At 46.8% G+C, this 13,453-nt stretch overlaps 1 protein-coding gene across 1 annotated transcript in view; it reads right to left on the bottom strand.

The window, feature by feature from the left end:
* The window catches only part of T265_00947 (hypothetical protein), a gene marked incomplete at both ends in the record, with an annotated part of 84,995 nt that overhangs the window by 45,662 nt on the left and 25,880 nt on the right, over positions 1 to 13,453 (bottom strand). Inside the window, 3 exons of the mRNA XM_009164862.1 lie at positions 1,060 to 1,216; positions 1,921 to 2,009; positions 5,094 to 5,247. Of these exons, the coding sequence (XP_009163126.1) occupies positions 1,060 to 1,216; positions 1,921 to 2,009; positions 5,094 to 5,247 (400 nt within the window). The remainder of the gene's footprint in view (positions 1 to 1,059; positions 1,217 to 1,920; positions 2,010 to 5,093; positions 5,248 to 13,453) is intronic.

Here is a 13,453-nt window from a genome sequence, read left to right as displayed (position 1 = left end):
TAAAAATTCCAGGTTGATACTACGATGGTTTTCGCATGACGTTCTTGCTCCCTTTTTAAAAACCGGGATGACGGTCGAGGAACTCCATTCGGCTGGTATCAGGAAGGGCAGCTTCCTGAAAGCAACCACTGAATGCCCGGAATCTACGGAGACTCTCAGCTCCGCAAGGTGTTGACCGGACAGACAACGCCCCCTCAATATGCAGCGCGTCACAGTCTTGTATCAAACCCAGACAGCGCGAGTCAGCGTTGATCAAGGTCAGACAACGCCCCGCGATATGCAGCACGTCGCAGCCAGACCGTGTGCGTCAGCATTGGACCAAGTTCAGACAGTGTCCTTCCAATAAAAAGCTTGAGGCCGTTGTACTTTTCGCACTCGCACGCACTCGCGCTCTCGCAACCACTTTGTTGGAATATAGCTATTGTGTTCCCTTCCGTGAGCCTGTTTCTCTCCGACACTAGGCACTGGAGCGGGTCAGCAGCAGGTACCACAGGCCGGCGAATCAGCAGAAATAACAGCTGGCATTCTGTTTTTGTTCCAAATCTTGTGCAGTTTGGTGGTCGAAGTTGATGAACGGAGCTTCGCTTAGCAAAGCGCTAAGCAGGTCCGCACAATGGCGTGATCAGAGTCAAGTTGTGTACCCCAGAAGGAACGACAATGAGGCTCACCATCGGTAACTAATAGCCATATGAGTCCACGACTATTTTGTGGCAGGTAGCCTCCAAGTAACGTGGTGCGAGCGTTTGTGTTGGAAGTTCGTACTGACCAGGAACAGACGACGATCTGCACACAACTGAAGAAGCCGCTCTCCATTAACCGTACGGTCAGCATCCAATCCAAAACTACCACCTAACTGTGCTTCTTTCCGACTTAGTCGTCTACCTCGGGTATTCATACCACTCGCCAGGATTACTATATCCGTCCTTCTTGCCGACTGAATCAGTTGTGACAGATCTTGATAAAACCCGTCCTTCTCAGTCTCAGAACAGCTGGAGTGTATGCTGATACGACAAACTAACACCGTTTACTACACCGACCTACGTTAAGCCAGACACTCACCATGCCGATGAACCGACCGACGAACCGGAAATAGCTAAGATGGTTTGGATTGACATGTGATCCCGGATTGATTTGCAAACCATAGTTTTTACCGGTATATTCAAATAGTCCAAACATGGGGTTGAAAATTTCGCGCGAAAGACGATAGAACCATTCTCTATAACAGAAAACGAGATGAAGGTGATAAACCAGAGGTCACGTTTCATTTGAAGATGATAATATTCAGAGTTAGAAGCAGAATAAAAACTACTTTTGTTAGTGCGAAGAGATCTGATAATTTTCAATAGTGATTTCATGCTATACATGAAGCTAGTCTATGATGAAAAGCCGAGAAGCGCCGCAGAGCTGTTTCATTCTCAACAGAAGTCATAATTAGTGAGCATTTTACGAAGTACCATGGTGTTTCGAACCTGCAATCTTCCTACCAGTGGACACATCGGTGGAAATCTAGTTGTGATGGGGTAATCGAAACGTTTTTAACTCGTTCGGATGAAATGCGTGGCAGTTGGCTCCGCACATAAAATTTTGAAGGAATGGAAGTAAGCTGGTCCCCGCTAAAACCACTGTTCAGCCAAACGTACCTTGCGAAGCTAGTCATGATGAAAAGCCGAGAAGCGCCGCAGAGCTGTTTCATTCTCAACAGAAGTCATAATTAGTGAGCATTTTACGAAGTACCATGGTGTTTCGAACCTGCAATCTTCCTACCAGTGGACACATCGGTGGAAATCTAGTTGTGATGGGGTAATCGAAACGTTTTTAACTCGTTCGGATGAAATGCGTGGCAGTTGGCTCCGCACATAAAATTTTGAAGGAATGGAAGTAAGCTGGTCCCCGCTAAAACCACTGTTCAGCCAAACGTACCTTGCCACACCTCCGTAGTCAAGGCCTTCCTCGTGAAGGAATGTGATGGAAAGACGCCTACGTAAGTTTGTAGCAGTCATCTGAGAAACCTGAAACAATGAGGACAGATACCGAAAGAAAGCGAACAGGAGACAGGTTTGTTTGTAAGAAAGTAATAATGAACGAAGTATGTCTTGGAGGTAGTAAAAAATTATGAAAATAACTACATCCTGGTGAGGCTCTCACAAGATCTTAATCAATACCCAGCAAATAAAATCTGACCGGTAACATGGAACTTCTGGTTGGTGACCCATTGCAGGTTGAGTGGTATGCACCAAAGTGAGGACATAAGGAGAACGAAACGCTAGTTTTGAAGAAGTTATCATTCATCAAAATGAAATAAACGTGTACCATACGACCGCCGCTTGACGACGAATGAGGTAATGAACGCTTGTTTGCCCGTTATTTGAAATTCCGCAGATGTCCGTGCTGCCAGCGCTCATTACACGTCAGAGATTACGAGACAGCGGGACGTTTAACGGTATTTTATTCGGATAGTAAGTACTCAGCAACATATCTGATGACACTGTGCCTTCGAAAAACTGGAATTCTAAACTGTGTCCCGACCTAAAGCTGTCACCTTCCAGCCGTGATTGGGCTTCTGTGCTGCAAGCATTTCAAGGGCTATACTGGTTCCAAATCAGTTATCCAACTTTGAAACGTGCCAGGAAGGCCAGGTAGCAGCTTGCCGATGAAAAGCGAGTCACCGTACTGCAAGAAATCGCGGCTTAAGGGTTATGTTTCCCTCTGTGATAGGAATTTGACAGTAGTAAGGCACCTGCTTTAGGTGACCAGCATTTCCATATTTATGGAAGTAATAATGCTGCGTTCCTCCGAGAAGGACGGAAAGAAAAGGTTGACCTTATAAACCGCACAGTCTGATCACCCAACGGTTGATCATGACGACCGGCGCATCATTCAATACGACTGGAATACTTTTAAAACCAAATAGTCTGGTGGTGCTCAGATGGTACCTGCTAAGCGCAGCCGCATCAGGAGTCAGAGAATTGTGCCTTACTCTCTGCGCTCTCGGACCGGGCAAGCCACCTGCAGCCAAGTGGGTCTGACTAGTGAGTCAGAAGCTTCAGGAAAGGTCTCCAAATGAAAATCCTACAAACAATACCCCGCGGTTCAGGATTACAGTCACATTTACGGAGAAGAGGTTGCCAAACAGCCGGATACTAAAGCAGTGGGTTCCAAGAAAGTAGCGGTGCTCTTTGTACACCCATGGCACGCTAGGTTAATGTCATCGAGAGCATCATGGAAATTTGCGTACGGCGTTACCTTTGGTAGAATACTGATCAATAATTTGCCTAAGCCATCAAGCAGACTAATGGCTAGGTAAATACAAAGGAACGCTATTTTATATATAAATAAGGCAGAGCAGATCGAGAAATTTTCAGGTTAGTCATTCGCTCGTGTTTTTTTGTTTCTGGAGTTACATTGATTAAACTGTTGTGTTCTGTGCCGTCAATGCGCTTACTGAATTAACATTTACTAACCACAAGGACTTCCCAACGCTTACCTGCCCTCACCAGTATCTGGATAAGCACAGACTGACCAGGCTATTCCACTGTGTTGTTTTCACAGGCGGTCATTCTGTTGCACTTCAATAAAAAATTGCCAATTCATCTATAGGCTTAAAAATGTGGGCGTTGTGGAATAAACTCATCCTATAGATGGGATACATAGGAAAGTTTCTGTTCTGAGAAATGCATTTGTGCGCTTCGGTAGATAGTGTTCTAAATGTACGGGGATCAAATCTATCCAGAAAAGTTAAGTACCGTCATGCCCTATGAGCCATGGAAGCTGCTCTTATCGGCGGTGAAAGTAAAAGGAGCGTATGATGAAGGCACAACCAAGAGGAAGGCAAAACAGTTACACTTTGGTAGGTAAAATTACGCAATCAGAGAGCGTTAGTTGGGTGGAGAACCGATGGACTCGCTCTACCAAGTCAAGGGGTAATTTAATGGGTGAAGAGCACAGATTTGTTAAGTAGATCGGATTTCATCTATGCAAACTAATTGATTTTGCCACCTTTCAGAACATTCTATCATCATGCGAGTGGCCTTTAAGGATGAATCCTCTTAGATACAACGGCGAACGGTATCTGAACCACTAAATGTTCGTACACAAGAGGTACAGTGCAACCGATCTATGTGACCTCGGTAGGGTTAGTAAAGTCTAATGTAACTGTTCCGAACTAAGGATCATTTCTCAACAAAAGATATATCTGCGTATTTGTTAGCTAGCTGTTGGTTGTAACTCGCTGGTGGGTGCCCAGACTGACAGCAAAGAAACATGAGACCTAGATCCACCTGCTGAGAGAAGGCAAGTAAATTGGGAGGTAGTTCGGAAGGACGAACAGCCGGTGTTGTGTGATTGACACGGTCATATCCGAGTGGATCATCGAAATTGAAGTAGTTGAACAGTGGGAAAAACGCAAGCCAAAGTAAAAAAAAGACTTTCGTGCGACGCAAATACACAGGTATCAACCCAGGATGTGAAAAGCCTTGTGTCATGGAAGTTCCGTTGTGATGCCAGCGTTAGATATTCAAGAGATCCCGTCAGTTCTATTACAGTGCTGTCGTTGTAAAGTAACAAGATATGGCCTTCGTGGGCGGATGACCATAAGACATGGGTTAGAACCAAGGAATTCACAACAGACTAATTTGGGAACGAGTAAGTGATGAGTTACGGACCGAGCTGGTCGTCGGATGGATAAAAACATGCTACGATCGCTACATCACATGCTACACAAGCCAAGTTATCGTCTGCCGAGAAGAGCGCTGTTTCCGACATCAGCATAAATGCTGATTGAATGGACTGTAAGCGATACATGACTGTCCCTACGATGCAACCCGTTGCGATATGGGATGCCACCCTGAGGGGCCTGTATGCGGTCGTACAAACAGATCGGACGATGTCGTCTGCAGTAAAACATACATCGCCCAAGACAGTACTGCCATTTCAATGCAAGCTCTTGCACATCTTGCATAGTAGATATGGAGCTAATCAAGAATAGCGATTGAATCATTATGACACAGAATAGGAAGTAAGGAAAAACAAACAGGATGACCTCTTCAAATGAGTAGGTGCACAACTGAACAACACGTTGCACACAAAACACTTACAAGTTGAAATGAATCCTCCAACAAATTGTCTCGGGAAACTAGGATCTTTGTCTGACCGCCGATCATTGCGTGCGCACAGCATGCGCGAAAGTAGTCCAACTTGGCACGGAAATTGCGTTCGTACTGTAACGGAACGCCCAGACTTCCGAGGGACCTGTGAACAAACGTAAGAGAACAGGATGGTGAAAGTGACTATTGGCAGTGTGGTGTTTAAAAGACGCAGAAGATATGAAGCTACAAGATAACGTGCTGTTTACAGAAAACGAGGGACGGAACTAAAGTGGTCACCGAGGATATCACCAAAAGTAGAACAAACTTGATACCTCTTCCGTTTATAGATGGACATTGCTCCGAATACAGGTAGAGACTAACTTCTTGGTAGTGTGAGGAGATTTGGGATTTTTGTGGAGATTTCGTCCTGTAAGTGAAGCCAATCTGTGCTGAAAAGCCGAGAAGCACTGTACAGCTGTTTCATCCTTATTGGGAATCATCAGCAGTGTGCATCTCACGAAACTCCGGAGAGTCTCGAACCCAGGACCTCCTGGCTAGCAGTTTAAACACCTAACCGTTCGGCCACGAGCGGCTGATCAGCAGTGTGATTAACTCGCACTTAGACAGGATATAGCGCCGCTCATCCTTCAATCACGGGATCCACATCACGCGGTAACACGTGTTGACTGGCTCCTCGAGCAACGACTCCTCAGATAGAAGTTTCACTCATCGGGTGAAGTTTATTCTTCCACTGAACTACCTATATATTGTGGGTAGTGTGAGGAAATTTGGGATATTTTGTGTGGGATTTCGTCCTGTAAGTAAAGCCAAAGAAAGGTGAACCATTCGTTAACAACACACATGCGACATTCAATATTGGTATTCACATGAAAAAAGCCTGGCATATTCTTAAAGGGATTTGAATGGACATGCAGTGGTTTCTCCACTCGGCTGTTTCATTGATAGTATTCTGTCTGACTTTGTCACGTCAGATAACTTGCACTGTCATATTATGGGAGCTGGGATGCACTAGATTATAAAGTTCAATCCATCGATCCAACCTTTTAGCCATGCTACCTAAATGCACCTAAGCATCTAAGGTCAAAGCACAGCTGGATACCCAAAGCAATGTGCAACCACGTGCAGTCTTAAGCGTAAAGTCCAAGTAATTGATTGAGTATGAGAGTATTAGGGTCGTCCGACGGTCTGTCATAGGTGGTAAGTCGATAGCTGAGCACGTTTAAGTGAAAAAGTGAAAACGACAAAAAGGAGGCATAGTTTTTTTAGAATGCAACATGTAAGCGCCCAATTCCATCGATTCGTTTTACCAGCAGAGCTAGGCCAGCTAATCGAATATCTGAGTTCAGCTCGTTTCAGTAAATGTAGTCTTGACAACAACCAAAGGTGAACACTTTTGACGGCATACGTTACGCGCCTCGCTATGACGCAACCCCACAAGAAAAGACGAGCGAGATCGGGTGCGTGGCAGTTCCATTGAGATAATCGACTACCGCGCAAAATGGATATGTTTTTGTGAGCCTCGGTGTGTGCGTGGTAAAGTCATAGATTGGTGCGACAAGATAATACGTCTTCGATGAAATGGAAAGCTAAAATAATCGACCGGAATTCCAACAAAATTCCCCCTAAAGATCTCTGAATTTCCGTTCAGTTCACTTTCAGACGCTAGTTAATGAGACTCAAAAGTGGAATTTAGACTCATTTATCGGTTTAAGACATAACGTCTGAGTTTAACTTGGGTGGCGAAACGGCGTCCAGAGCGGTAATAAGTAGCCTGAGATAAGCGCACTTTGGGAGTTCATATAAGATTTTATTCACTTATTATCCTGGATGAGTGTGCGTGTTCTGCAGTATCCAGCCTAGCCGACAGACGATGGACTGGTAACCATGTGTTTTCATTCTGCTCACTAAAACAGGTGCTTTTTTTTAATAATATACGCTGTATATGCGTGTGATGGTTTTTTTTTTTCGGGGGGGAAGCACTGGACTCGAGTTTCGCTCTTGTTAGAGCTCATCAGCAGTGCATATCCAATGGCCGTGCCGGGGTTTGAACTCCGGACACCTGACATGCGAGGCGAACGTGTTACCACCATTCCACCAGCGCACGTTGGACGCATCTGAATTCTCACGTCTGAACGGGTGAACGTGTTCTCACTTGAGCTTCCCCCCCTTTGGTGTGGATTCACATGAATAATTGCGCCAGGACAGGAGGACGACTGTTCAAAACGAGAGTGATGTGAGACTGAACAATACGCTGTATAGTCAAGAGCGCCTTTCACCACCATCCGAGTGGCGGCATGAAAAAGGGACCTATGAGGAATAAGTTAAGCGGTACTGTTCCAGACTAGTTTATATCCATCTTGTGGCACGCAAACCGAGTTGCTCAAGAGATTGGAGCAGTATTTTACTGGTCGATCGGCTACCAGCATCAAAACCAGGTTACGGGTGCTTAACTGGCAAGCACAACAGGACGAATCATCTGGGGAACCTGAGCAAACTATCGGTCAGACGACGGCCTACTCATCAGAAGCCGATGACTACAGCGTCTGGTTTAAACAAACCGTGGATTGCACCGTGTCACTCTTGGAATCCCATGCTGACCGTTCGCTCGCTAGTGTTGACCTTCTGGCATTTGCCCGAGGGTTGCAGTCTGGCATCATGACACCGGAGCAAGTCCTGTCGCTTCTGGACCTCCACGCCTCCAGGACATTTCCACACACCTGGAAAACTGTTTCCCGACGTCGCCGCCAGTTAGCCCATCGGATCCCGGTCAGCCGAAAGCAGATCCGCCGAGCCAACTACGCCGCCATCCAGACTCTATACCACCAAAGACGGAAAGATGCAGCGTCTGCTGTACTCGATGGGTCATGGAAGGATTTATACAAAGGAAACTGCGGCCTACCTATGGACGCCGAACAGTATTGGAAACAAGTGCTCTCAGCTCCAAAACACGCGGATAGCCGACCAAGTCGCATGGTAGTACCATCCGACTGGAGCTTGATCGAGCCAATTACAGGAGAGGAAGTTGGCCGTACGATCCGTTTAATGGGCAATTCGTCCCCAGGCCTGGACAAGCTCACACCCAGGACGCTCCGCCGGTTCAATGCTAATGTGCTCGCTGGGTATTTCAACTTATTTTTGTTATCTGGGGGTTGTCCCCCACATCTGTGTAGAGCCCGTATTACGCTAGTTCCGAAGGTCCCACATCCGACTTCACCTGATCAACTGAGACCGATCTCCGTGTCATCCATTCTTGTCCGTTGCTTCCATAAGGTGCTTGCTGATCGCTGGAGTCGTAGATTGCAACTGCCCTCTCTTCAGTTTGCATTTCTGCATCGAGACGGCTGTTTGGAAGCCACATCGCTGTTGCATGCCCTGCTTCGTCACTCTTCAGCGACTGCTTCTAACCTCAGCTTGGCGTTTGTCGATATCTCGAAAGCGTTCGATTCGGTTTCGCATGACACAATCGTCAGATCTGCCAAGGCGTTTGGAGCTCCGTCACCTCTAGTTCGATACATCGCACAGTCCTATGAGAATGCTGTAGCAGTTTTCCCCAGTTCCGAGGTTCACTGCCACAGAGGTGTGAGGCAAGGAGATCCACTCTCCCCATTATTATTCATTATGGCAATGGATGAGGTTCTTGGATTGTCGATGCCGCAACTGGGATACCAGTTCCATGACACCTTAGTAGATGGTTTTGCTTTCGCTGACGACTGGGTCGTGTGTGCAGAAAGTCAGGCACGCCTTAAAGAGAAGCTTGAAGCTGCTGCGGTCGAGTTGGGAAGAGCTGGCATGAAAATAAACGCCCGAAAGACTAAAGTGATGGTTATTTGTGGGGACAGGAAACATCGGGCAACAGCAGTCTCAGTCGAACCATTTCGCTTTGCCGAGGAACTAATCACTCCTCTGGGTCCGACAGACACTGTAACATATTTGGGCATTCCCTTCACCTCCAAGGGGAAAGGGGTCTTCAACCACCGACAGCACCTGCTCAAACTGCTCGAAGAAGTGACGCGTGCCCCGTTGAAGCCGCATCAAAGAATGGATATCACGAGGAACTACCTGATACCAAGGCTGACATATTCGCTCGTGCTCGGCCAAGTCCACAGGAACACGCTAAAAAGATTGGACAACTACATCAGGCAATATATTCGTGGCTGGCTACGTCTACCGAAGGACACCCCAATCAGCTACATCCACGCCGGTAAACAACATGGGGGACTTGGTATCCCAAGTCTGAGTGCAACAATCCCGATGCAGCGGAAAACGCGTATGGAAAAGCTCCTCTCTACTCAGTGCCGAGTACTACGCAATGTGGTCAACGATTCCGCATTCGGCAAAATTGTTCGGGATCTCAGCCTTCCGATCCGAGTCCATGGAGCATGCGTAAACACCAAGGAGGAGCTGGTGGCTGCTTGGGGTGAAAGTCTGCACAACAGCGCTGACGGTCGCGGTTTACGAGAGTTGGTCACTTCGCCTCTCTCGAATCGATGGCTCGTATTCCCAGAACGAGTGTTTCCACGGATATTTATCCGCGGTATCCAGCTCCGATGCAACCTGCTTAGGACGAGAGTTAGAAGCGCTCGGCATGGTCATGGTGGCCAGACGATCTTATGTCGTGGAAACTGTGGCCAACCGGAGAGTTTGGTGCATATTTTGCAATCCTGCTGGATCACGCATGATGCCAGATGTGCTCGTCATAATCGGGTTTCAAGGGAACTTGCAAAACGTCTCTGTCGACTGGGGTACACCGTCTTCGAGGAGTTGAGAGCCCCAACTTCTACGTCGTTCATCAAACCTGACCTAATCGCTGTTCGAGATCGCCGTGCAACTGTAATAGACGTCAGCATAGTCTCGGATTGGCGTGGAGAGACAGTGTGGAATGAGAAGAAGCAGAAGTATGGTGCTGATGAACATTCCCTCGCCATAATCTCAGCCCTACATGCCATCGGTTGTGATATCGACTTTTTGGTTCACCAACCGATGACCATCTCTTATCGAGGGATCTGCTTTCCTCAATCCGCTAAGGCTATTATTGGACTGGGACTTCCTGAGGTCGCAGTCAGTGACTTGTGTTTGATTGCCATTGTGGGCTCCCTGCGTACTTATGACACTTTTATGCGTGACACATGGCGTTGAAGGTACATTTTTACCATTTGATCCCACACCAGACCCAGTAGCATGCTCGAAAAACCGACCACAAAATCCAAGATCGAAAGTAAACCCAGGTATCGATTGGCGCCATTGCAGTTGGGCGTGTAACAAGGCCTGAAAATAGACATAAACCGAGAAAATGTCCAGTTGATGCTCAGTAACGTCATCAATGATCAGTATGCTTTTACAACAATCAAACCTGGCTCAGCTGAACAAATTTCCCCACAATTCGCAATTCCAAGAGATGTAATAGGTCGGGCATTTCTTTGAAATGAAAAGGTCTCAGTGCAAACAAACCTCGTGATACACCATAAAGAAACGAGAATAACCAGAAATCAACAAATTTTGGGGCTGAACAAACCTGTAAGTGTCAAGCCCTGAATCAATGATAAAACTCAAGGTGGCTTAGGGAAGTACGTCAGAGATAATTCAACATCTAAAATCTCCAATTAGTGGCCATTAACTACACCGAAATGTAGATCAGTGGTAGGGAGGACATGGCGTTAAATGTACATTTTTGCCATCTAAACTCACACCAGACCCAGTATGACGGTCACTTTGTGCCTGATGTGCGAGTCTTGACTGTGCTAGCGCACACTGCGCCTTGAAGAGCATCTACCGTTGTTTGTCCTTTCTTTGGTTGTTGGTCCTTAGACGCGTGTTCCCATACCAAAATCATTACATACTTTGGGATTCACCTCATCAGACTGGCACTATCCTTGGCATGATTTCGAATGAGGCATTTCTCTCTTTTCTCCCATATTCTCTTGTTACTCTTTCACATTCATCGCTTGCACTCACTTTTTATGTTTGTGGCCATGCTCTTCAGAAATAACTGATAACAGCACACCGGATTCTACAACCTCAACTTATCGTGAATAGCCTCCGGAGTCTACGACAGAGTGAATACGAAGGACCCAACAACAAAGGATGAATTTTGCTCGAGGATAACGAAACGGTCTGAAACAACCATATGCAATTACAGGTTCTTCGTCAAACCTGATTCCAAGCGTGGAATATCGACACCCAGTGAATGTCGCTCAAATCGGAGATTGCCCTCCAGTAGTCCGGCTACTTGACCTAAGATGAGAGTTTTATGATGCACCAAACTGACAGAAGTGAAGTTCACTTAGGTCCTGATGGTTCAACCAATCACTCAATTCACCAGCTATTAACCATTCATTATGGGTTCCAGCTGCTAGTTTCGATCGCCAGAAATTGGGAGAGTGCGGAAGATACAACCAAACCTTGGATGGGGTGGCGCATTTGATTAGTTCATAACTTCGGTAGCTACGAATTGAAGGTGGTAGCTTTGATGCACAAGCGTAACTGACTGTGCGATTGAGCCATTTCTACCGGTGTCATTAACCATTGCTGAGACGAGTCCCGGGATCTCCATCCACGGAGGCGGCAGTTGTCGACCCTACTACATTAACAGTAGTGTTTTCATACTTTGTTACCAGATCACACACTGTCCACCCCTCGGCCGCTTTCATTCAGCGAAGGGCTAAGCGAAAAGAGAGCTGTGAGGCAAAGGGTCTTCTGACATGCGGGTACATGTCCCAACCAGCGTAACCTATGGGGCGTGAGTAATTTACCCATCGTTGTGGAGTTCTTTCTTCCAAGGACCATCTGGCGTATCATAGCACTACGAATCCTATGTTCTCACCAGACCCGACGAATGTTCCAGAGACATTGGCGGATAAAGACTGACATATTCCGTGTCAGTCTCTGCGTCACTCCTCTGCATGTAAGCTCATACGACAAATAAGACCATTCACTGCATCGACCTGCATTGATCTTAATTCAGTCAGGCAACCGCACAGCACAAACGTTGTTTCTTGGGATCAAGCCTAGTAGGGCGGGTTTAACCTTGGGGCTGGGTGCAACTTTCACATCGTAGACACCACGAGCCATTGCATCAGGACCACCGGATACCCGAAGAGTGAAATATGGAACATTTGGGCTCGTACTAAGCGGCTTAAGGAGCACGATCGAAGTGGAGTCTTGTATGTGTTCCGGAGAATAAAAACAAGCATCGGCAGGTAAGCAAAGAAAGACTTCAGCAAGAGATGCCTGTTGCCCAACTTAATGGACAGTGGGTGAGATCTTTTGAGGCTGGTAGGTTATTATTTTGGTTTATTCTATGCAACGGTTACCACATGGAACAGTGGCTAGGGAATTCACAGATGAGTCGATAGGACTGCATCGTTTGGCTGGTTGGGAGGAGAAACAGGGGAAGGCTGGTGAGGGAACAGCAGCAAGGCCGAATGGCACTTCTCGGTTGCCAAAGCCAGAGAAGGGGGTTTAGATGAGATACCCCACCTTGAGCCTTTTACTCAAAATTCTGACCAACAAGGCAGTGGGAGGATACGAGGTTTCGTTCTGAGACCCAGCCTGTAGCCTCTGACTCAAAAGTCCGAACCACGAGGCATCGTACAGTAGCATTTTCTTGGAGGACAATTCCCGGAGCTAATAACTCAATAGTCTGACCCACTCGACTGCAAGAGGCCGGCCTGGACCGAGGACGCAGGAAGTGAGGCATAACTGTTTCACTCCTGATGCGGATGCGCACAACAAGTGGCCTTTGAGCAGCACCAGAAACTTTGGTTTTTAAATTGAATAATGCGCCGGAGGTCACAGTCAACCATTGGGCGATCGGAGTGTGCGGTTTTTAGGGCCAACCTTTTCTAACCCACCTTACCTCGGGTGAAGGCAGCAACCCTGTTTCCATAAATGTAGATATGCTGGTTGCCTAGGAGAAACACCTTCCTACTTTCACACTGCTATCTCAGAAAACAGTACGATTTTCCCGCAGACCACCTAGGAATACAATTTCTCGCAGTAAGGAGACACGCTGTTCTTCATCGGGCTGGCCGCATTTAGCCTTCCTGGTATGGTTGAACCTTTAGGAATTGAGTTTCCGCGAATATATCCCGCAGGATCATTGCAGCAGAGAAGTCAGACCGAAACGAAAAGGTGACAGCTTTAGGTCGGGTCCCGATGACTATCACATTGAGATTTAACGACCTTTTAAATGCCGGCCAGATGGTGGACATCTGTCACTCCTCTGACACTTCCTTCCCCTCTAGATGGTTTGCTAGAGTTTTGTGAGACTAATAAGGCAGAAAGAGAGTCGGAATCCGCTGATTTGTCGCTTTTCAAAAGTGCGAATTTGTTTTTGGCATTAACCTCTG

Source organism: Opisthorchis viverrini (genome assembly GCF_000715545.1).
Source record: "Opisthorchis viverrini unplaced genomic scaffold opera_v5_10, whole genome shotgun sequence".
In the NCBI taxonomy this organism is placed as follows: Eukaryota; Metazoa; Platyhelminthes; class Trematoda; order Opisthorchiida; family Opisthorchiidae; genus Opisthorchis; species Opisthorchis viverrini.
This window is presented reverse-complemented; position numbering and strand designations above follow the sequence as displayed.